The following is a 23,798-nucleotide window of genomic DNA, read 5'->3' as shown; positions in this document are numbered from 1 at the left end:
ACTTAAAGTTAAACCGTGCGGAACTTAACGAAAAGTGAGGCTAGTTAGGTATTGAATAAATTCTGAATGTGATCTGAAAACTTACCTGTATAACCATCGTTACAAACACAACGATATGTTCCCTTGGTGCTGTAACATGTAGATTTGTTTTTGCAGGGTGCACTAACACATGCATTTTTCTTAATATGACAGTCTGGTCCAGTCCATCCTGTAATATTGTTGAAATTACCAAAAAATTAAAAGAACCTAAATTCAAAACAGAACTGAATTTTTAATAATGTGTTTTTTCATCTCGATAAGTTGGAAAGCAATTGTGAATCTGTATGCCTTGGTGGAGGACCGTGCTAATGACTCGCAAACTCAACACTTCAAATGGATAACATTATCACAATTGTTGATGATCAAAATATCAAGCTTATAATTGGTATACAGGACGCTCGTTTGCTCGTCTACATTAAATTCCTTACTGGCTCAAAATTAAGACAGTTAGAAGGCTAAATAAATTACGATATTTCAGAATATCAAAATTACAAGGTCCTATAATCAAAACAGAATTGAATCTTTAATCCATTTAATATTTTTCTCTCGATCATTTGGGAATTGCGTATTATGGGAATTGCTAATCATAAATTATAAATTTTTACCCAAAATGCTTTCTTCATTAATACAAACAAATGCTTTTCTCTGTATGCCTTCGCCGTTTACGTTATATGTACTAAACGGATCTGTCATATGATTTGTCATGTGACTGGTTATGAGTACATCAAAACTTCAATTACTTGCAGAATTGTTTGCAACATTATGTGACATATTGTGGAATCAAATATAATTTGCAGCATTGATACTAATACCAACCTGATGTACACCTTTTAGCACCGGTTATCCGGTTACACGTGTATTTCGAAGATGGTACGCAATAAATGTCACATCCTCTGCCATAATAATTTGGGTTGCAATACACCGTCATCTTTACAGTCATACTACAATGAAAAAAACACCCAATGAAATGATAAGAAAATGGGTTTATTGGTCTGATCTCATTGTTTGCACTCCATATCATGTTTTTTTTTGGAAAAAGTAAGAAACCAAACATTTTGATATGGGTCTCGAAATGAGAAAGGCGTGAAATTTTCAATATGTGTTCGGACGTTTCCATCACGTTGTCTCTACTAGTTGACATTGATATATGTTTTATAGTTGAAATGTAAGTAACAAATTGATACTCCTTCGTTGTGTAATTAGGGAAAGAATAAACAAAATTTTCCAAAATTCAATATTATTTATGATATCAAAAGAATACTAAAAAGTACGTAAACTCATATTTAATGATTTTAACTGTTATGTAGATGTGTCGTTTTCTTCCCATCCAATAAATCTGGTAAATAAATATTGTCAATGAACCTTGTAAGCACAACTCCTCCTCCAAATTCTTTGTAGATTATATGATATAATTACGTATAACAGTTGGGTATCTCATATTTTATTTAATGTGAATCTTTATTCATCTAACCATGATTACCGATAGCCTTATGAATATTATTGAATCTCTTCAACAACATACACACACACACGCTGTCATGCATACATGTACACGAACATGCTGGCATGCATTCACAACCAATCAGATAATTAAACCATGTATTGATGGACAGGTGTTCTTGATGATTTAAAAGGAGTTAAATTAGTCATACATTTTATTTATTTATGGTCAGGATAAATACATCTCAATATCTCTAAGTACAACACCTGTTCTTTCATCGGATGCTCAACTTCATCGAGGTGTAATACCATTCGATTTCATACCAAAACAATAGGAGTTAATAAAATTGAGAACGGAAATGGGGAATGTGCCAAAGAGACAACAACCCGACCATAGAAAAAAACAACAGCAGAAGGTCACCAACAGGTCTTCAATGTAGCGAGAAATTTCCGCACCCGGAGGCGTCCTTCAACTGGCCCCTAAACAAATATATGCTAGTTCAGTGATAATGAACGCCATACTAATTTCCAAATTGTACACAAGAACCTAAAATTAAAAATACAAGACTAACAAAGGCCAGAGGCTCCTGACTTGGGACAGGCGCAAAAATGCGGCGGGGTTAAACATGTTTGTGAGATCTCAACCCTTTCTTGCAGAAAAAACAAATAATGAGTCATAAATATATTGCTTCAAAGTAACATTCTTTTTTATTTGGTGTTTCTATTTAATATCTTGGAAACTTGAGGTTGCACAATTATTAAAGTTTGTTCACAGGAAAAAGAAACCAGGTGAACATTTGATTGGTTAACTTCCTAGAATCACCAAATAAAAAAAAAAAGAATGGTGCTTCGAAACATCCAGATATATTTGGGAGCTAATACAAAATTTCAATCCTGGTATCTATGATGAGTTTATTTACAGCCACTGTGTCTATGTCACTGCTGGTGAGTTTTTATTCCACACGGGTATCACCAGTCCAGTAGTTAGCACTTTTGTTTTGACATGGATAAACGCTCAATGCTCTTCAACTTCGTACTTTATTTGGCCTTTAATCTTTTTTTATTCGAGATTCACAGATGAGTCTTTTGTATACGAAACGTGCGTTGGTGCAAATACAACATTTCAATCCTTGTATCTATGATGAGTTTATTTACAACTAATGGGTCGATGACACTGCTGGTGGAGTTTGTATTCCCCGAGGGTATCACCAGCCCAGTTGTCAGCACTTCTCTTTTGGCATGAATGGTTATAATTATAAATTAGCTGTTTACTAAACTTTGAAGTTTTGAGATACTAATGCTTTTCTATCTCAGGTAAAGATTACCTTAACTGTATTTAGCAAAATTTTTAAGAATTTGTGGTCCTCAGTGCTCTTTAATTTCGCACTTTATTTGGCCTTTTTGTCTTTTTTTTTGTGTATTCGAGCATCACTGATAAGCCTTTTATTCTGTAATGTATCAATATGGTTACTACTCGTTGTCGTTTTTCTTCAGGTGCAATAAGGGACCGTTCAATATTTAGCAGATGGATGGGCCGGTGCATTCTTAATATTGATTCATTAAAAAAGTTAATGCCCATCCTTTTAAGTTCTGAAAAAAGTCCTCGCCCATCTAAAAAAATCTATAAAAAAAGTCCTTGCCCCTCTAAAGCTTAAAACAATAAAAAAAAATTAAAGTTCTTTTTCTATTTGAAAGTTGGCAGGTTTATGTCTTGAAATCAAAGAATAGACTTTGGTGTAAATACAAAATTTATTTGTTTTTAAAACCAGCATGAATATACATGTATATATTTGATTTTATATTTGCAGCCTCAGATACAATATTGATTTAAAATAAAGGAAATAATTTAAACTAAGGGACAATAACTCTTGGACTAGTAAAACTATTATCATATGATGAATTACTAATTATTGTCTTAATAACACAGCATGTTAAATATAGTTCAAATACCATTATGTCCCTTTATCTAATCTTTCAAAAAAGAAATTATGGTCTTTTTAAGCAATTTAGGCAGACATGTTTTTGACTTTGATGCACCCTTTTTCACCTATTAATTAAATCCGAACATTTGACAGTAAACAACAAACAACCTGGCATTCTGTAAGATTAATATATAAATGAGATAGCTGTAGAGCTATATGAAGATCTAAATTGATTTGAAAATGATATAAAAAAGTTTAAAGATCATCATACTATCTAATGATTTGGCCTAAACTGAAAATTTAAGCTTTTTTTAACCTTTTTATTAAATCCATAAGAATGACACCAATTCACCAAACTACCAAACAACCTGGTATTCTGTAAGATCAATATTTAAATGAAATAACTATAAAGTTTTATGGAAATCCATGTTAATTTGAAAAAGTTATAAAAAAAATTAAAGATGACTTTCTGGAATTAGCCTAGACTGAAAATTTTTGCTTTTTTAACCTTTCTATTAAATCCATAGAATGACACCAATTCACCAAACTACCAAACAACCTGGTATTCTGTAAGATCAATATATAAATGAAATAATTGTAGAGTTTTATGAAAATCCATGTTGATTTGAAAAAGTTATGAAAAAATTAAAGATGACTATCTGAATTTAGCCAAAACTGAAAACTTTAGCTTTTTTTTAACCTATTCATTAAATCCATAGAATGACAGCAATTCACCAAACTACCAAACATCCTGGTATTCTGTAAGATCAATATATAAATGAAATAATTGTAGAGTTTTATGAAAATCCATGTTGATTTGAAAAAATTATAAAAAAATTTTAAGATGACTATCTGGATTTGGCCGAAACTGAAAATTATTGTTGAGACCATGTCCTTTATGTTTTTTGTGCCTGCAAAAGGAATTTCCTCCACACCGATAAAATTGAAAGCAAATTTTTTTCAAATAAAATAAGTTCTAGCCCATCCACTATATATATTAAAAAAAGTTCTCGCCCATCCAAATATTTCCACAAAAAAAGTGCTTGCCCCGCCCCATTTTGCACCGGCCCATCCATCTGATAAATATTGAACGGTCCCTAAGTTAGTAAAAACAAGTACATGATATCAAACATGTTGTTTTTAAAATGAGTTTAAATTTATTATTTAAATAGCTGACTGGAGACCATTTAATTTAATGTGAGGCCTCTAAATCAATGCTGGAGCTTATCACCTTATTTTTGTGAGTTAACATTTGAAGCATTTTAAACATAGTCATACTGTTGATCTGAGTTAACTATTTGAAACATCATTCCAGTTAGCTAAGAGGTATTTTTAAAAAAAAATTGTCATTATGTTTGTGTATGTGTTGCTTTGTTTGAATGTAATATATTGTACCTTGTTTTGTGGAGAGGATTTACATAGGCTATGCCTGTTGCCCAATCCAATTCAATTTATTTGAATAAAATATTGTTTAAACTAAAAACGTCTTTTGAAGACGAACGCGCGTCTGTCGCAATAAAATTTCAATCTTGGTATTTATGATGAGCCCATTGTCCAGTGATGGTTATTGTCTTATATGCAATGAAATATAATGTGAAGTTTTGACTGTTGCAATGGACAGGATCAAACTTTACTTATACCATTTTTTTTAATTTGATGTAAATTTCTACGCATTTGTTTTTAAAAGTGCCAATCTAACAAAGAGTAATAGGGGAATATCAATATTGGTTTTACTCCTTGATAACATTTGAAGATGTGCAAGAAAGAATATACTGTATTATTTCAAATAATTTTATTGAAAAGAAATACACTTCGAGAAAACTATATATATAGCAGTATTCAAAATTCCGAACATAGAATATTGATGGTAGGAAAATAAAAACGCTTGATATAATAATTTCATCTTCTATTTAAATAGAAAAAAACCAGATGGAAAGTACTGATAAAATTATAAAAATACTTATTTAAAGTGCTTAAGGAAGAAAATTAATAGTTCTTGACATATATCTAGATCTAAAATAACTCTATTTCCTACTTTTTGTTTACAGAACATAGATACAGAGAAGTCACTACGCCCAAAACAATTTCATGCATACTTAATTTCTCTCAGACCATTTTAATATTCACATGAACTTCATTTTCCCCCATTCTGTCAATTGCAGTATATTAATTTAAATAGCCAAATTTCGTCCTCCATGTCATTTAAACCAGGAATTCCTGTCGGTTTTACACCATATTCTCTTTTCTCTATCTCTTTACTGAATACATGTATTCTTTAAATTGTTATTTGAATTTTCATATACTGAAGTCTTGTGAAAATCTGAGGGATATAATCAAAAAGATATACCACACTTCTTTTTCGAATCTAAGCGGCAAGTAAGGCCGACTTTTTCATATGGTTTCCTCTTCATGTGATTTTGTCCATTGATGAATACTGACATCTGTAACACATTGACCGATGCTGCTTGTTCGAGTTTCAAAGCTCGATTTGTTTTATATTCGAATGTGAAGTCAGATCATTCATGGGTGAAATATATGGTATATACAGATAAGAACGTTCTGGTTATATTACACCTATTACCAATAACTGAAGGGGAGTATCTAGGTTGTGTGAGGGAATTTGTTGTTTAAACTACCACTATAATTAAATATATTTTTTCATCAAAAGGGTGAAATTGAGTATGTCCTGCCTACGATAGTTGATGGTAATATATGTTTTGGGTTGTTTGTGCGTCTGTTTGTGCGTTCGTCCGTCCCTAGATAGTTTGTTTGGGGGATTAAAGGTTGGTTTAAATTGTAGGGTAAGTTTTGACATGAAATTGTTGTAATACCGGTATCAGCTCGAAGCATTGTACACACGTTCTGTGTGAAATACGATTTGTAAAATATACTAAGTATAAATAAATAGAATTTTGACTTTATCGAAAATGAATGTCTGATAGGGTGAGCGGTGTCCTAGTAAATTGTATTCATAAAGACAGTCGTTGATTTTTTTATTCAGGTAAAGAGTTATCAAAGGTACCAGGATTACAATGTAATACGCCAGACGCGCGTTTCGTCTACATAAGACTGATCAGTGACGCTCAGATCAAAGATGTGTTGATTGAGTCAATAGCTATTTATATATCCTTTGCTGCATTTCCTTTACAAATATGTTTCTTTATGAAATAAAGGACTGACTTTGACGACGATGGAAGTTTTTAACGACCTTGATTGGCTATACATCCCTTGCACAGACTGATTTTGACACTAATTTTCTTCCTTTTATAATCAAGTAAAATGAACTAAAAAATACCAGGCTTATACCATTTTGAACAATAGAGGGAGGCCCGTTGTGTCTACACTAGAATTGATCATCACTGTACATTGAATTGTTGCAACGGTCATATAAAATATTGAAAATCCAAAAAGCTGTCCCAAAACTACCATAGGCCGTCAATTCTTATGAGTAGATATTCTACTTTAATGGTATGTTCAAATATGTTTGTCAGTACTAAGGAACTGACTATTGAGCTGGTGATACGCTCGTGAACTACTAGTAGTAGAATCAACCTAAATATAATCAGAGCAGAAAATTAAACCAGTTGGGGTTTGTTTGCAAAACAATTTGGTGATTCTTAAAAATTGAAATGAAAATAACTGTTTAGAATTGAAGTGTCAAAGGAAACATATTTTTTTGTATTTTCGCTTTTTTTTTTAAAGGAAAATGTGTGGTATAATGGTGATGAACTATTCTTCCAAAATTAAATGATAGCTCCCTTAAGGTATCTTACCTTACTCTGTTGGAAAGATTCAAAGTTTTAGTTATTGCATTTGTTTCATTGTGATATGGTGTCTCCAGGTAGTAGTGTCCGGTCATAGAATCTATATAATCATCTTCTAAAGTATCGTCGTCGTATACATCTATTTTTAATTTACAAGATCCCTAAAAAAATGATTATTAGAAAATAATGTTCAGGAGTTTCATACTGTATAATTTGTTTTAAGATAAAAGTGATCAGGGTAAATGTGAAAAATAGAAATTTTACTCGAATATACATTTGCCGAATTGATAGACCAAGAAAAGGAACTTTATATGAAAAAACATGTATAAGCATTTTATCGTTATTTTTACTTCCTTAGTTAACTCTTTATTATTAATTTAAGCATCAATGCTATGTAACAAACTTGACACACTCAAAAGAAATACAACGTATGGACAATGATAAAATTTTACAAAACAAGTTTATTAATACCATGTTCTGCCTCCTTTTTTTTAAGATACGTTGTCTGTAACAGAACAGCGAAATAACAAACTGTAAAAATAGTTTAAAAGGACTTGATCCATTAGATTGGCACGAAGCATACAAAACTGCTGACAAAAAGAAACAAAGTACCGAACTAAGAATATTCGCACTGAAAAAACTACTTTTAGTCAATTAAAACAAATAATTATATCATGTTTTCCAAGACTAAATTATCAATCAGCGAACGTCCTACATATTTAGTGAAAATGCGTCATAAATATTCAGATAAAAGAATACAAATGACCTTATGCAATGCCAAAACATAAGGATCTACAGATGTAGTCAGTGTTCAAAATAGTATAGCAATTCAAATTTAGTAATGTGTTCCTTTATTAATAACAAAATCACTGTTAGTACTAATAAATACCATATTCAAAGAATATTCTACAGTAATAAATTAGTAACTTTTATTAATACATTTCTTCAATTGATGAATAAGTTTCTCTATGGTCGGGTTGTTGTCTCTTTGACACATTCCCCATTTCTATTCTCAATTTTATCACATGGTTTGTATTTAAATTTGCGGGGTCCCAACAATAACGTATTGTGACGTTTTTGACAAATAGCAGTGCCTGGATTTTTATTGATATTGTCTACATAGTTTTCTCTATATTTCTGCCAACCGTACTTTGTATTATTTTATTAAAGCAGTTAATGTGTGTATTCTGTTTCATTATTACCTATATATTGTTTAATCGTTTTAATATTGTATGTTCCAGAACGATAGAAAACGTCTGTTTTCTTACCGGCATCTTTTGATTAATTGTACGTTACTTTCACTTTCATTGTTACCGGAAGTCACGAGTATTATTATAAATATAGTGACCCTAGAAATCGTATAAGAATATGTAGACTGTCCTGAACATGTTCAGGGGCGTAGCTGCCGTAAGGCACTTTAGGCACGTGCCTACACATAATTTTTTCACAGAAAAAAATAATAAACAACGTTATCTGTAGACGAATGTCATGTGAACACTAGTCTCTCGTCCTTAGTGATCCTTAGACAGTGAATGGAATATTGGATAGAATAGAATGTTTTTACGATTTTACCATATATAGAAACTATAAACTAGAACTTTGGTTCAGATCATTTCACTTCTATCAACAAAAACTAGAATGAACCTCAACTTAGACACATGAGTTTTTTAATTAGTTGTTGTTAGTTTTCAACTAGCTTTTCACTTTGTCTTCACCCGACTTGCCAATGTTGGTCGTCCGTTTGGCTGTGCAGGATGTATAAATACGCAGTCAAGTCTTGTCAGAATGGGGACATTAAATCCGATGCCTAGTTGTAGAGAGAATGCAACTCTTTGAGGAGTTCGAAGTTGGTCTACTGAAAGGCCAAATTTCTGCTCCTATCCAATAATCCCTCATTGTCCAATGCATGGCAGTTTTAAATTCCAGACATTCGTCCTGGACGACACCTATTACAGGACCGAGCTCCAAGTTGTATTTATTGTAAAAAAAATCAACGGACCTGAACTTACATAAATATTTGACACTGGATGTAAAAAAATCAATCATTCAACTTGCTTCCAGTAATTTTGAGTACTCTCAAGTCTGCGTGTAATGGCCACAATTATTCAAAATTCCTAAGCAGGTATATGTATTTTACAGGAGAGGATATAAAGAAATACGAATTTCCTGAATTTTGATATGCATCGACTATGTCTGTATGTTTTGTGTGGCTAGGGTGAAGGTTTAAGATTCAAAAGATTGATGGTTGATGTCTAGCCAAAAGGATAGTTCTATATTATATAGTAGTACCTATTTTTTTAAAGAAGGATCGTCAATATGTACTATTAATAAAGTTAAACGTATATCAATCAGAACGGAATAGATATCATAATACCAAACAGGGTGTACTGCTAAATTAAAGGGATACGCTGATCTACGCTGGGCAATGCATATTGTTATTTTTTTTTATATTACGGATTGTACTGCGTTATTTAACCCACCAGTCAGATGTTATGGTACATTATTCATAATTCTTCGAACTTTTCATCATGTATATTATAATTATCATTACTAAATAACCAGTAAATTTAATATTTTTGTACATAAATTTTGCAGCTAAAACGCTTAAAACCGTTCTCCGTCAGGGGGGGGGGGGGGGGTTCGCCCCCTGAACCTGTGGGGGCCTTAAGCGGCCCCAGACCCCCTGCCGTTTGGTGCCTACAGTTGACTGAATACCTAGCTACGCCCCTGATGTTGTAGTTATATTTTTGTATGTTTTTCAAATTACGGACACATGTTAGAGTATTTTATGTAAAGTTTATTTAGAAGAGAGCTTTATTTCGATTATTGTTATAAGTTCTTATGAACTATTTTTGCACCGACGTTGCGCACCTATTCGTAGTTATTGGGCTGTATCGACGTCATTTGATCAGACGTTAAGTGCAAAGATATGTACCTTATAAGGAAGTCTCCTTATTAGGTCATTGATTTCACCCCATATTTGGAATGTTTCTCACGCGAAATAACAACACTAGCGTAAGATTTATAGTATTTTACGTCAGTTCCAGCTTGTCCCTGCCGCCGGCTAGCAGCTTTATTTACTTTCTCATAAATTTCAAGGTACAGTTGTCTTTCTAAAGCAGAAGTTTTAATATCTTTTAAGTTCCAGAATATTGCAATATTTATGCAAAATAATTATTTATGCAGTTCATCTAATTGTTCCAGTTTCCAGTTTTTAACGGAGGCAGAAATTTAATAGTTTTAAAGAGAATAAAGTTTGATAATGAATTTTAACTTTAAATAGGAGAAAGGTGCGTAAAGTCGGCAATAGTGTCCGTTTGTTTTAAATATTCAGGGTTGTTGTTAATGGGGTTAGGAACATTGTGACTTATTTATTTGTGTAGTATTTTACTTGTATTTACATAGAGAGTTGCTGATAGTATCTGTGTTTGTTGAATGCTGATTTTGGTGTAGCTGTTTTAAAGAATTCTCTGTTTGTCTAATCTATACGAAATATTGTTAATTATTGATCGCTGCTTTAAAAGATTTATATCTGTCCATTCTTGTTCCTGTTGTTATTAATATTATGTCTGGTGAATAAAACTTGTTATACATTTGAAGCGACTTTGTGTTTACATTCAGAACATCAAACTAAGACTGATCTGATACTTAATTACAATACATATAAAAATACCATCGTTTTACACACACACACATAAAAAGGAGACCGTTTGCCGACCTAGAAACTATATTTGTGTGATATGCAGTATGCAGTAGCGGTAGCAGTAGTAATTCGGAGCATTCACATTTCCTGCTTATTTCTTTTGGTTTGTTGTTGGTGTCTGTCCGGTCTGTTGGTTGGTTTGGTTGGTTAGAAAGGTTCTCTCACCGGTTAGCAAAAACGCTACATTTGGCGTCGTCGACAGGATTCTACAGTTTCAAAGTGGAATTAAAAGATCCTTTATAAATATGTTGTTCATTTTTATTTTTATGATTTAATTGGTGAGAGGGCAGTGACAGTGCGGTAGAGAGATGACTAGCAGAACACCTCAGCGGCTTTAACGTTATACCGGTGCTGGTGGTAGGGACGACTGGAACTCAACCCCTCTCATGAGATTAAGGGGATATTCAATTAAGGGACAATGCAGACTTACGTCAGATATTTAAATGCTGAGCGAGGAGTTTAGGGTAGAGACAGATGGTTCGGACTCTGTGGATATTCTATATCCGCCTTCACATCCTAGGCAGGTGCAGGGGCGGAGTAATCGCGAACTGGCGGCATCGGGCAACAAGGGGCTACACCACATTAGTAGTACTGATCTTTGGACCCTACTCAGATCAGGGTTGTGCTAATGCTGCTGAGGGGTCCACAGAGGGGTTCCTGTAAACCGGGAGAGTACTTGGGCCTGTGCATCCAAGGGGTGAGACTTCGACCGTGCCTTCTGCAGGGGCCGGCGGGGCTACGGGGCAGGTACCAGATTTTGTAAGCTGGTGGCAGTGAAATTTACATCAGTGCCGAATTGTGCACCTCCTCCTCATTTTAAAGAAATGTAATAAATTTTATGATGTTTTCTATTTTTATATGCTCGGGCGGCAAGTATTCTTCCTACTTGTGTGATCGATACAGGTTCTACTATTATTATTTTAAACTCTTGGAAATTTCATCAGATTCCTGAGACAGATAGACCTGAATTTACAAGTCGGTGAAAAATGGCCAATGGTCGTATTATACGCCCCTGGGAAAGGCTGAATTTATTTTTGATATTGGTTTTAAATTATAAAACATGAGATGATTGTGGATGATATTGAGTCACAAGTAGTATTAAGATTTGATTTTTATATTATTTTGTGCAAGCATAAATGTAGCTTAGACTTGGAAAGGGAAATTTTACGCGTGGGAAGCTAAAGTGCAGAGCAGTAGGTTTGCAGAATCGGAGTTGCTGAAAAGGTTTTTGTTCCAGCGGATTCTGAAATCGTAATTATATCTCTTTAAGAGACGGATTCATTTAATGATTGCCTTGTTCTCATAGAACAGGGTCTACTGGTAGCTCGTACTATTATAACTAAATCGAAAAATGGTTTTGTTCCTCTGAGACTTATTGATATATAAGTAAGCTTTAGCAAGTTTTACAGAAAACAATGGGCTTGCAGAGGTGTACGAGTATGTAGGTTCTATTTACTCTCATAATGGTGGAATAAAAAAAAAATTGTGGGTTTGATGATGTTCCGTCTGTATCCTGTTTTGTTCCTGTCATGTATGTATCCTGTCCAGTTATCGTCATGTCACCCATGTCGAGTGTATCATGTTTAGTTACTGGCATGTCTCTCGTGTCAACTGTATCCTGTTTAGTTCCTGGCATGTCTCTCGTGTCAACTGTATCCTGTTTAGTTCCTGATATGTCTCCTGTGTAGTCAGTATCTTGCTCACCATTAATTGCAAGATTGGTGTTGGTTGTAGGCCAAGCTTACAATTATCTAGTAACATTTGGTAAGATAACGATAGGTGGTACGTTTTTATAAATTGTATTTTAAAAATAGAAGTTTAGAATTTTAAATTCAAATGTTTAAGTGTAGTTCATATTATAGAAATGTAATGGTTTTAGTAATAACTTTATCAAAATATGAAAGTATGTAATAAAAGTCTAGGTACATGTTATATTTGATTTGTCTACTAGTACAATTGTACATGTGTACGACTTTGATTTCAAGATCTCGTCTACAAAGATAATCCTGATGACAACGAAGAAGATATTTAGTGGACTCTCTAGTAGTGATATGTTATCATGAAACAGTCCACTATGGCCTTAATGTATACTTATTATATTTATTGTTCAGAATTGTAAAACTAAATTTAAAACAGGGGTGGGAATAAGAAAGAAAATTGTAGTTAACATGTATATGGGTTGTTAAAATTATTAAGGGTTAATTTGTGGATATAATATTTTATATCATGTATATTGGAAACCTATTACAACTTCGATGTTTAAAAAGTGTTGGTTTATTATTGCTATAGTCATAATGTTAGTTACTATGTGTATGTAAACAGTATATTATCTATGTGAAATCAGGTAGCAATAGTTACCAGTTACCGTAGTTGGTTATGTATAACCCGCGGTCGGGGCGACCTCTTTTTGTAAGGAGGGGGTAATGTGACGTTTTTGACAAATAGCAGTGCCTGGATTTTTATTGATATTGTCTACATAGTTTTCTCTATATTTCTGCCAACCGTACTTTGTATTATTTTATTAAAGCAGTTAATGTGTGTATTCTGTTTCATTATTACCTATATATTGTTTAATCGTTTTAATATTGTATGTTCCAGAACGATAGAAAACGTCTGTTTTCTTACCGGCATCTTTTGATTAATTGTACGTTACTTTCACTTTCATTGTTACCGGAAGTCACGAGTATTATTATAAATATAGTGACCCTAGAAATCGTATAAGAATATGTAGACTGTCCTGAACATGTTGTAGTTATATTTTTGTATGTTTTTCAAATTACGGACACATGTTAGAGTATTTTATGTAAAGTTTATTTAGAAGAGAGCTTTATTTCGATTATTGTTATAAGTTCTTATGAACTATTTTTGCACCGACGTTGCGCACCTATTCGTAGTTATTGGGCTGTATCGACGTCATTTGATCAGACGTTAAGTGCAAAGATATGTACCTTATAAGGAAGTCTCCTTATTAGGTCATTGATTTCACCCCATATTTGGAATGTTTCTCACGCGAAATAACAACACTAGCGTAAGATTTATAGTATTTTACGTCAGTTCCAGCTTGTCCCTGCCGCCGGCTAGCAGCTTTATTTACTTTCTCATAAATTTCAAGGTACAGTTGTCTTTCTAAAGCAGAAGTTTTAATATCTTTTAAGTTCCAGAATATTGCAATATTTATGCAAAATAATTATTTATGCAGTTCATCTAATTGTTCCAGTTTCCAGTTTTTAACGGAGGCAGAAATTTAATAGTTTTAAAGAGAATAAAGTTTGATAATGAATTTTAACTTTAAATAGGAGAAAGGTGCGTAAAGTCGGCAATAGTGTCCGTTTGTTTTAAATATTCAGGGTTGTTGTTAATGGGGTTAGGAACATTGTGACTTATTTATTTGTGTAGTATTTTACTTGTATTTACATAGAGAGTTGCTGATAGTATCTGTGTTTGTTGAATGCTGATTTTGGTGTAGCTGTTTTAAAGAATTCTCTGTTTGTCTAATCTATACGAAATATTGTTAATTATTGATCGCTGCTTTAAAAGATTTATATCTGTCCATTCTTGTTCCTGTTGTTATTAATATTATGTCTGGTGAATAAAACTTGTTATACATTTGAAGCGACTTTGTGTTTACATTCAGAACATCAAACTAAGACTGATCTGATACTTAATTACAATACATATAAAAATACCATCGTTTTACACACACACACATAAAAAGGAGACCGTTTGCCGACCTAGAAACTATATTTGTGTGATATGCAGTATGCAGTAGCGGTAGCAGTAGTAATTCGGAGCATTCACATTTCCTGCTTATTTCTTTTGGTTTGTTGTTGGTGTCTGTCCGGTCTGTTGGTTGGTTTGGTTGGTTAGAAAGGTTCTCTCACCGGTTAGCGAAAACGCTACAGTATAAACAGATCAGGGGTCGGTTGGTTACCTGTTACAAGGCAGAATTCATACCCTGTCCAATATGTACACATCTGCAGTGACAGCCAATATGTTCTCTCCTTCATTCTGGATGACCTATATATTGTATCGGTTGTAATTTTGTCTATTTTTTCTACTGGCCATTGAGCAAGCAACGATCCCTCAATCAATAAAATTTCTTTATGAATATTTAAAATAAGGCTTTATGCTGCTATAATTCTGTTTTCTTTTTTCTTGTATGAATGATAAGTATTCTTCATATAATAATGGATAGGGCAGACTTTTCTGAAATAACCTTCATCAAACATATTTCGGAAGTCAACTGCATCAAAAGTCGTCAAAGTAAGTCGAAAGGGGGTATACGAAAAGCGGCTACAATTGTATAAATTCAACATCGTTTGATAAAAAACACAAATTATATTTCGTTTTAACACACAATGGAAGACAGTTTTAAAATAGACATGCATCATATAGCACAACCTGCTTATTCTTCCGGAGCACCGTAAAAATCATCACAAGTTTCTGTGAATTTCGTGTTGACTAGACTTTAGTTTTCTTTATAGTACACTTGTATCTTTTAATTTTGTTTATCTTATTGTCTTTTTTTTTATTATGCCATGAATCTTGTCGTTTTTTTTCTAACTTGGTATTTTCCGCCATTTTTGAGATCATGCCATTTCAATGATTACTGAAACAAACAAATTACATCAACATAATTGATTTAAATTGCGATAATATGGAATACTCCTTACTGTCCATTTGTGAAATGAGAATGTCCTTGGATTTGAAGGGAGACTAATATCTTTTCCAAATGTGAAATAAGCTGCGTTTCGTATAGTAGCTGTTCTCCAAAGGCCATAGCTACAATGTCTGAAATATAAAACTACAATCTCTTAACAAAATCCCACAGCATGTATGTACCACATTCTTTAATCAAAGCAGGACAACAAATGTAAGGTTTTCATTGTATTGTTAAATTGGTTCATGACAACTTTTATATCAGATGTATTATTACAACTTTGTCGTGAGCATAAAATCACGATGTTTTTCAAAGAGGGACGAAAGATACCAAAGGGACAGTCAAACTCATAAATCTAAAACAAACTGACAACTCCATGGCTAAAAATGAAAAAGACAAACAGAAAAACAATAGTACACACGACACAACATAGAAAACTTAAGAATAAACAACACGAACCCCACCAAAAACTAGGGGTGATCTCAGGTGCTCCGGAAGGGTAAGCAGATCCTGCTCCACATGTGGCACCCGTCGTGTTGCTTATCTGATTACAAATCCGGTAAATAGTCTAATTCGGTAGGTCATATTCAACATAATAAGAATTTAAACCCGAGGATTAGATTGTCTTAGCTTTATTTGACAAACCTTTCTGATTTTGGGGTCCTCGATTCTCTTTTAACTCGAACTTTCTTTGAACTTTCATTTCTTTTTATTAGAGCATTACTCGTTATTCTGTTGTAGACGAAAGACCTTGTATATATGGAACGCCACATATGATACGAATAACCATATAATTACGGGTAAAGTTATATCATGAAGCAAATGTTATATACTATAACGACATTTGACTATAATACTCTGTCAATTTGCTATATCACTAAGATAAATGTATTGAACAGATATATCATGTTAAGGAGGGGTATTTGCGAAAAATACCAGTCGAGAGAATGTTAAATTTCACGAGCCGTAAGGCGAGGGAAATTCATTCTCAAGACTGGTATTTTTCGCAAATACCCCTCAATAACATGATATATCTGTTTAATTACACCGAATGTTAATGTACTAAAACGCATTGATGACCGTGATGTTACAAGCGTCCAGTCGGATAGAGTATTTTTTGGCAAATACCACGGCAGAGAGGGTAAAAAAGGCATATCCTTTTAGCAAATACCCCGGCGGCGTTAAAAATGAACGATATTCATTTGATAACAGTAAATTGGTGAAAAATACACTGGCTATTAACCAATCAAAACCCCAGATTCTTACATAAGGTGTAATTAATACTATAATGACACTTTGATACAACATGGAGCTACATTTTCATAGTATTCTGTCATTTCACTTTGTTATGAATATAATATTTCATACTATGAAGACATCTTGATATAACATGGAGCTACATTTTCATACTGATTTGTCATTTAACTAAACTATTATGTGATATCGCTATGTCATGAAGATACATAAGATACTATAAATGTATCTCAATATAACATGAAGCAACTTTTTCATATAATGTTGTCACCACAGTATATTATAACAATAAATGTGTATACTATACAATCATATCGATACAACATGGAACAATTTTGTCATACTATTATTTCAATTACTATCTTATAAAGACCTATTTCAATATCAAGCTAGCTATCCTTATATAACAAGGTGCCATCTATATACCAGAATACTATTTGATTACACTATAAGACCATTTCATCATACCATAATACCATTTCACCGTATCATAAGACCGTTTTATCATACCATAAGACAAATCAATAAATGGCGGCGGAAATTTCCCGCGAAATTCATCCGTAACATCGATTGTAATGGAGAAAAAAGGCCGTGAAGGAAATCTTTTGCGGGCCTTAGGGAATCGCTTTCAAGATGAATGAATTTATCGACTGAACGGGGTTGCCTCTGGGGTTCTTGTACGCTACCGTTTTCGAATATGAATGAATGAATATTTTGATATTAAAGTGGAACCTGAATTATAACAAACAATATATTCATATATACTAGTGATTTTCAGCCAGCCAAAATAGGCTTATGATGCACTGTACATTGCATGTGTATCATTATTGAAAATAAAATAAATCAATAAATATAGTTCGTATAATTAAGATTTTTAAAATGTTTAACATTTAAAAAATTGCGTATGCGAAAGTGTAACTTTTTTCAATTTTGGTTTGATTTCATCTTGTGTGTTAAGAAATTGACAAAAGTGTCGAAGAGGGAACATTTGTAGAAATACAGCCATGAACAACCACACTTTCGGCTGTGAAAAAAAATACTGGGCTTTTTATTTTTAAAACAAGTATTTGGAACATTTTTGGTATCAAATCATATATTTTTTTTTATATAATCTACTACCTATTCACATATTCAGCATGTATGTCTGTCTGTCCGGTGTCCACATGTCGTATCGTAACTTGAGAACCGCTTATCCAAATTCCATGAAACTTAACATAGTTGTTTCTTTTGTTTAATCAAACCATCTGTATACGTTTTGGTGAAAATAGGATTTAAACCTTTTGGTTACGGGACTTTATAACTAAAACAGGGGTGTGGTTTTTTTTCACATGTCGCGCTGTATCTCAAAAACGATTTATAATTGATGCTTAAAATTTTACACACTTCTTTATTTTAATACAAAGATCTGTATACTTTTTGGTGATGATTCAAAATTTTATTTTAGAGTTAATGAGTTTTTTGTAAAAAAAAGGGGGGGGTGCACATGTCGCACCGTATCTCAAAAACCATTAATGATTATTGCTGAAAGATTTACAACTTTACACACTTCTTAGTTATATTAATCTAAAGATCTGTATATTTTTTGTGATGATTCAAAATTTTATTTAATAGTTATTAAGTTGTTTGTAAAAGCATTGATTTGTTAACTCAATTTAAAAGATCATTATGATTTTAATAATGTCATTTTAAACATATGCCGATCTGGTTCTCAGATAATAATAATATTCAAGAATACGGCTAAACTGTAATGAGTAAGGGATACGGGTTACACATTTTGTATCGTACCTGTCAACATGATTTGCAAACACGTGCTTTAAGTAAACTATCTGAAACAAAGAGGTTGCTTTCATGATAATTAAAATTTGGCGAAAAGAATATAGGCCATCCTTTTTGTTTTTGTCTTGTATGTTATTTATTTTTTGTTTATTTTTTTGAGGAGGTACTGATATGTATGTGTCACCTTTTTCAACTCCGCATCGCTGAGAGCAAATGAGCAAATGCAACATTATAGTCGATACATTCATTCATCTTGAAAGCGATTCCCTAAGGCCCGCAAAAAAACTACAATCCCCTTCCCTTTCATGAATGTGACCTACCGAATTAGACTATTTACCGGATTTGTTATCACATAAGCAACACGACGGGTGTCGCATGTGGAGCAGGATCTGCTTACCCTTCCGGAGCACCTGAGATCACCCCTAGTTTTTTGGCGGGGTTCGTGTTTATTCTTTAGTTTTCTATGTTGTGTCGTGTGTGCTGTTGTTTGTTTGTCTTTTTCGTTTTTAGCCATGGCGTTGTCAGTTTGTTTTAGATTTATGAGTTTGACTTATCCTTTGGTATCTTTCGTCCCTCTTTTGTATCGAGATGATTGTATAGTATACACATTTATCGTTTTAATATACTGTGGTGACAAAAAAGTATGAAAAAGTTGCTTCATGTTATATTAAGATATCTTTGTAGTATTAAATGTATCTTTATGACATAGCAATATCACAGAATAGTTTAGTTAAATGACAAATCAGCATGAAAATGTAGCTCTATGTTATATCAATATGTCTTCATAGTATGAACAATTATATTCAAAACAAAGTGAAATGACAGAATAGTTTGAAAAGGTAGCTCCATGTTGTATCAAAGTGTCTTTATAGTATATACATTTATCTTAGTGATATAGCAAATTGACAGAGTATTATAGTCAACTGTCGTTATAGTATAGAACATTTACTTCATGATATATCTTTACCCGTAATGATATGGTTATTGTTATCATAAGGCAGCTGTAACGTTCCATATGTATACAAATTGTACTCGTGGTATATATCATGAGAATATTTGTACTGTATTCCTGTCATGCAATGTTGTCATTTAAGCGGTATTTTTAACATTGGCATATAAGCGGGAGGTTTGGCTAGCAATAAAACCATGTCCATTATTTTTTTCTTAAAATGTCCTGTACCAATCCAGGTATATTGCAGTTGATATCAAATAGTTCGTTTCAATGTAGGTAGGTGTTTGTTTTTGTAGCAGTTCAGTATTTCTGTTGTTACGTTGTTTTGGTTTGAGAACCGAATTTGTTTTCTCTTAATGGATCTATGACTTTTGAAATGCAGCATATTACTGTTGGGTTAATTTATTATTTTTTTAATCTAGCGTTACTGACAAACTGAACAATCGTAATAGGACAAACTGAAAAGCAAAAAAAAAAGTTGTTCACACACCAATCGACTGTTTATACAAAAATATTTTCTCAAAGAATTTAAACGAGTTCAGCTTTCAACGAAGTGATAATTCTTAATTCATTATCACTCAACTGTCTATTATATACATCGTTTTGAGTAACTAAGTTTTAAGCCATGTACCTACCCATCTATATTATCTAAACATATTATAAACTTGTGATCACAATCCGATGTTTTGACCCCCCAATGATGGTCACACAAAATACCGAAAGCATCTAAACCTTCTCTGTTCTGGAAACTGACCAATTTTAGCCATATTTGGCCTCCGCATTCGATTTCCTAAAAAAAATGTGTTCTATCAGATAATTTCTATTTACAGAAACTAAAGAAAAACGCATCTCATCAAATTCATATATTATAAATTGTTTGGCTTGCTCGAAATATAAATATGTTTGTAGATAAAACAAACTCAATCAAATTTCGTAGATGTCTTCATATAACCCTATCAACCATATACACCCTGCTCTTCAACGTTGTGGATCGTTAAACATCGATGGCTTTCAATATTTGGCATTGAGCGTTCCTAATGAAGGTAAATCCAGAAAAGCGCTTCGGATGCATGAAATTTATAACGCGATTTTTTCATTTTTTGTGAAGATATAAATCTGTCAGATGACTTTTTTACTGCAATATTTCCTCTAATGTCATATCCACTTTGTAATATTTGGTGTATATTGTTTATCTTTCTGTAGTTTCAGTAAAATCATCCTAATCTTCTAATGAAAATATCTGATTTACTCACTCCAATAAATAAACACAAACACAAAAACGTCCATTGGAAGCCCATCTCAGTAAAAACCTAGACTTCTACATAGTTAAGAACATGCACATTCTTTAATGTCTCTTAAAGATTAAGTGTAAGTCCTTCCTGTTTTTATACTACTGTAGTTTTAAAGTAGAATGGAAATCGAAACTTCTGTCTAACGTAACCACACGTTTAGTGTTACTATTCTTATGTTCTACTTAAGCTTAGAGTGGTTGGCAGTACGTTTGACTTACTTTTATTGTTAAATCAAAGAAAGAAAACATGAAACGGCTAAATATTATTTAAAACATTGTATAAATTTTATTTGACCAAACACAAAATGTAGTAGGGGCAAAGAAAATCAAAATTTTGATAGCTGTTTCAAATTGACGCAAAATGTTTGGAAATACATAGGGTCGAGCACTGTAAATTAAATACATAAAGATTTTTTATCTGATGACGTCACAATTACGTCATTATATGTACCATTTAAAAAAAACCGAAAAATACATAATGTATGCAGTTTTCCATCGGTATTTCCATTGTGGAAACATCGAGAGCAGCCAAGAAACAACAAAATAATTTAAGAGAAGTTTTAGCTTAACTATTGACATAATCGCAACAAATATTAAGTTGTTTCTGGAGTACGCACATACTTTTCATAACATAAAACATACTTAAAATTTGATGAAAAACATAGTAAATCAAGAAATATTACAAAATATGCAAGTTCATCTATGTTTGTTGCCATGGTAGCTCGTTTAATGTGAAATTTATTTTTATTTTCTGAATATATACCTTGTACCTAAGTCTAGCTTGGGATTCTTTAAGAATACGTATGATTTTGCACTAATATTTGGACCAAAATATAGAGTAATAAATAAATATAAAAAAGTGTTCAATCGACGAAGTGGCTGTGAGTAAAACAGTTGACCTCTTGTTTAACAGTTCATGACGATATTTCTTGACGTTATTATTTAAAGTCGAAATATAGTGTTTCGTAAGAAAAACAAAAATGCGTTTACTATAACTTATACTAAAAGCTTGTGAGGAAAATTCAATGTATTTAATAAATAATATAAAAATAATAACAATATTATGATTAAATCAGTCAAAATTGCATTTTTCAGAACTTATGACGACTTGAAGGGTCATACCTTTTGCAATTTTAAATTAAAGTAACTTTTCAGCGGTTATCTTATCCGTCATCCGGACCATATGAGAGTTTAGACCATGGAGATATAATCATGACAGTTCATTTTTTTTATTATTGATCGGCCGAACGATGTTAGTATTTGGGACCTATATGTTTATGTATGTATATATTAAACCATGATTTATGCTCCTTTTTCATAAGTGTGTGCTTTTTTATGAGTAAGTAAGAGGCTAAACAAGTTTCTTCTGGAACTTCAAAGGGTACATTTTTATTTGATGCGAAAAACAAAACAAACAAATTTTGAAAACATGATTCTTAGAATATTTTGCCTGTGGAGTTTTTATTCCCTAAGGGTACCCCAAGCCCAGTAGTAGCGTTGACATGAATTATCATTGCTATGGTCATAATTATAAATTAGCTGTTTACAAAACTTTTAATTTTTGAAATACTAAGGCTTTTCTACTTCAGGAGTACATTTGTAGATTACTTAAGCTTTATTTAGCAAAATTTTAAGAAAAGTTTGGATATCAATTATGTGGTCATTTTTATAAATTTCCTGTTTACAAAACTTTGAATTTTTCGAAAAAATAAGGATTTTCTTATCCCAGGCATAGATTACCTTAGTCATATTTGGCACAACTTTTTTGAATTTTGGATCTTCAATGCTCTTCAACTTTGTAATTGTTCTTATGTGAACGAAACGCGCGTCTTGCGTACTAAATTATAATCCTGGTACCTTTGATAACTATTTAGTCCTCAAAGTTCTCAACTTCGTACTTACTTGGCCTTTCAACATCTGTTTTATACCAGCTACACTGATGAGTCTTTTGTAGACGAACGTTTGGCGCAAATACTATATTTAAATCCTTTTATCTGTGATGAGTATAATCACCACCCAGGAGTCAGCACTTCGGTGTTGACATGAATATCAATGATGTGGTAATTTTTATAAATTTCCCTTTAATTTTTCGAAAAAAGGAGTTTCTTATCCCAGGAATAGATAATCGTAGCCGTATTTGGCAATTTGTTTTTGGAATTTTGGATCATCAATGCTCTTCAACTTTGTTCTTGTTTGGTGTTTATAACTTTTTTGATATGAGCGCCACTGATGAGTCTTATGTAGAAGAAACGCGCGTCTGGCGTACTAAATTATAATCCTGGTACCTTTGATAACTATTTACACCACGGTGTTGATGCCAATGCTGTTAGACGTTTCGTCCCCGAGGGTATCACCAGTCAAGTAGTCAGCACTTCGGTGTTGACATGAATATCAATGATGTGGTTACTTTTATAAATTTCCTGTTAACAAAACTTTTAATTTTTTCGAAAAACTAAAGAATTTCTTATCCCAGGAATAGATAACCTTAGCCGTATTTGGCATAATCGTTTTGGAATTTTTGATCCTCAATGCTCTTCAACTTTGTACTTGTTTGGCTTTTATAACTTTTTTGATATGAGCGTCACTGATGAGTTTTATGTAAACGAAACGCGAATTACATTATAATACTGGCACCTTTGATAACTATTATTTACAGCAATTACTAATTTTCTTAATAAAACTTAAACTGTAAAAGAATTATAACTTCTTTCGCTGGAACATATATAACCAAAGAAGCATTTAATTACATGCTTAGAAACATTTGTTTAAACCTATAATGAATTTGCAAAATATAGATACTTGTGTCATAAAGAGTCTAGCGGATAGGCAACCGTATACAGATCAAAGATCTATATGTATGTATATTAAGTTTTAACTTAAAAAAATATTAGAATATAGATATTTGTGGCACGTGCCCTTCCTACATTATCGTGTTTTGCAATTCATGATGAAATAGATAAATTTCAAGAAAATTTAATAGGTTGCCTTGATGATAAA

The 23,798-nt window shown here is 32.6% G+C and overlaps 1 protein-coding gene across 1 annotated transcript; it reads right to left on the bottom strand.

Annotated features, from left to right (window-relative positions):
• Positions 1-34: 34 nt before the first annotated feature.
• On the bottom strand, positions 35-20,844 carry LOC143075601 (delta-like protein D). Its single transcript, XM_076251083.1, has 6 exons — positions 20,764-20,844; positions 20,146-20,300; positions 15,542-15,659; positions 7,175-7,326; positions 856-980; positions 35-208 (listed from the first exon to the last, which is right to left on the bottom strand). Exons 1-6 carry the CDS (start codon positions 20,806-20,808, stop codon positions 45-47), a joined length of 759 nt encoding a protein of 252 aa, XP_076107198.1. The 5' UTR covers positions 20,809-20,844; the 3' UTR covers positions 35-44.
• Positions 20,845-23,798: the final 2,954 nt, after the last annotated feature.

The sequence above is a fragment of the Mytilus galloprovincialis genome, chromosome 1 (genome assembly GCF_965363235.1).
Source record: "Mytilus galloprovincialis chromosome 1, xbMytGall1.hap1.1, whole genome shotgun sequence".
Taxonomy (NCBI): Eukaryota; Metazoa; Mollusca; class Bivalvia; order Mytilida; family Mytilidae; genus Mytilus; species Mytilus galloprovincialis.
The sequence above is the reverse complement of the archived record's forward strand: the minus strand, read 5'-3'. Positions and strand labels throughout refer to the sequence as shown.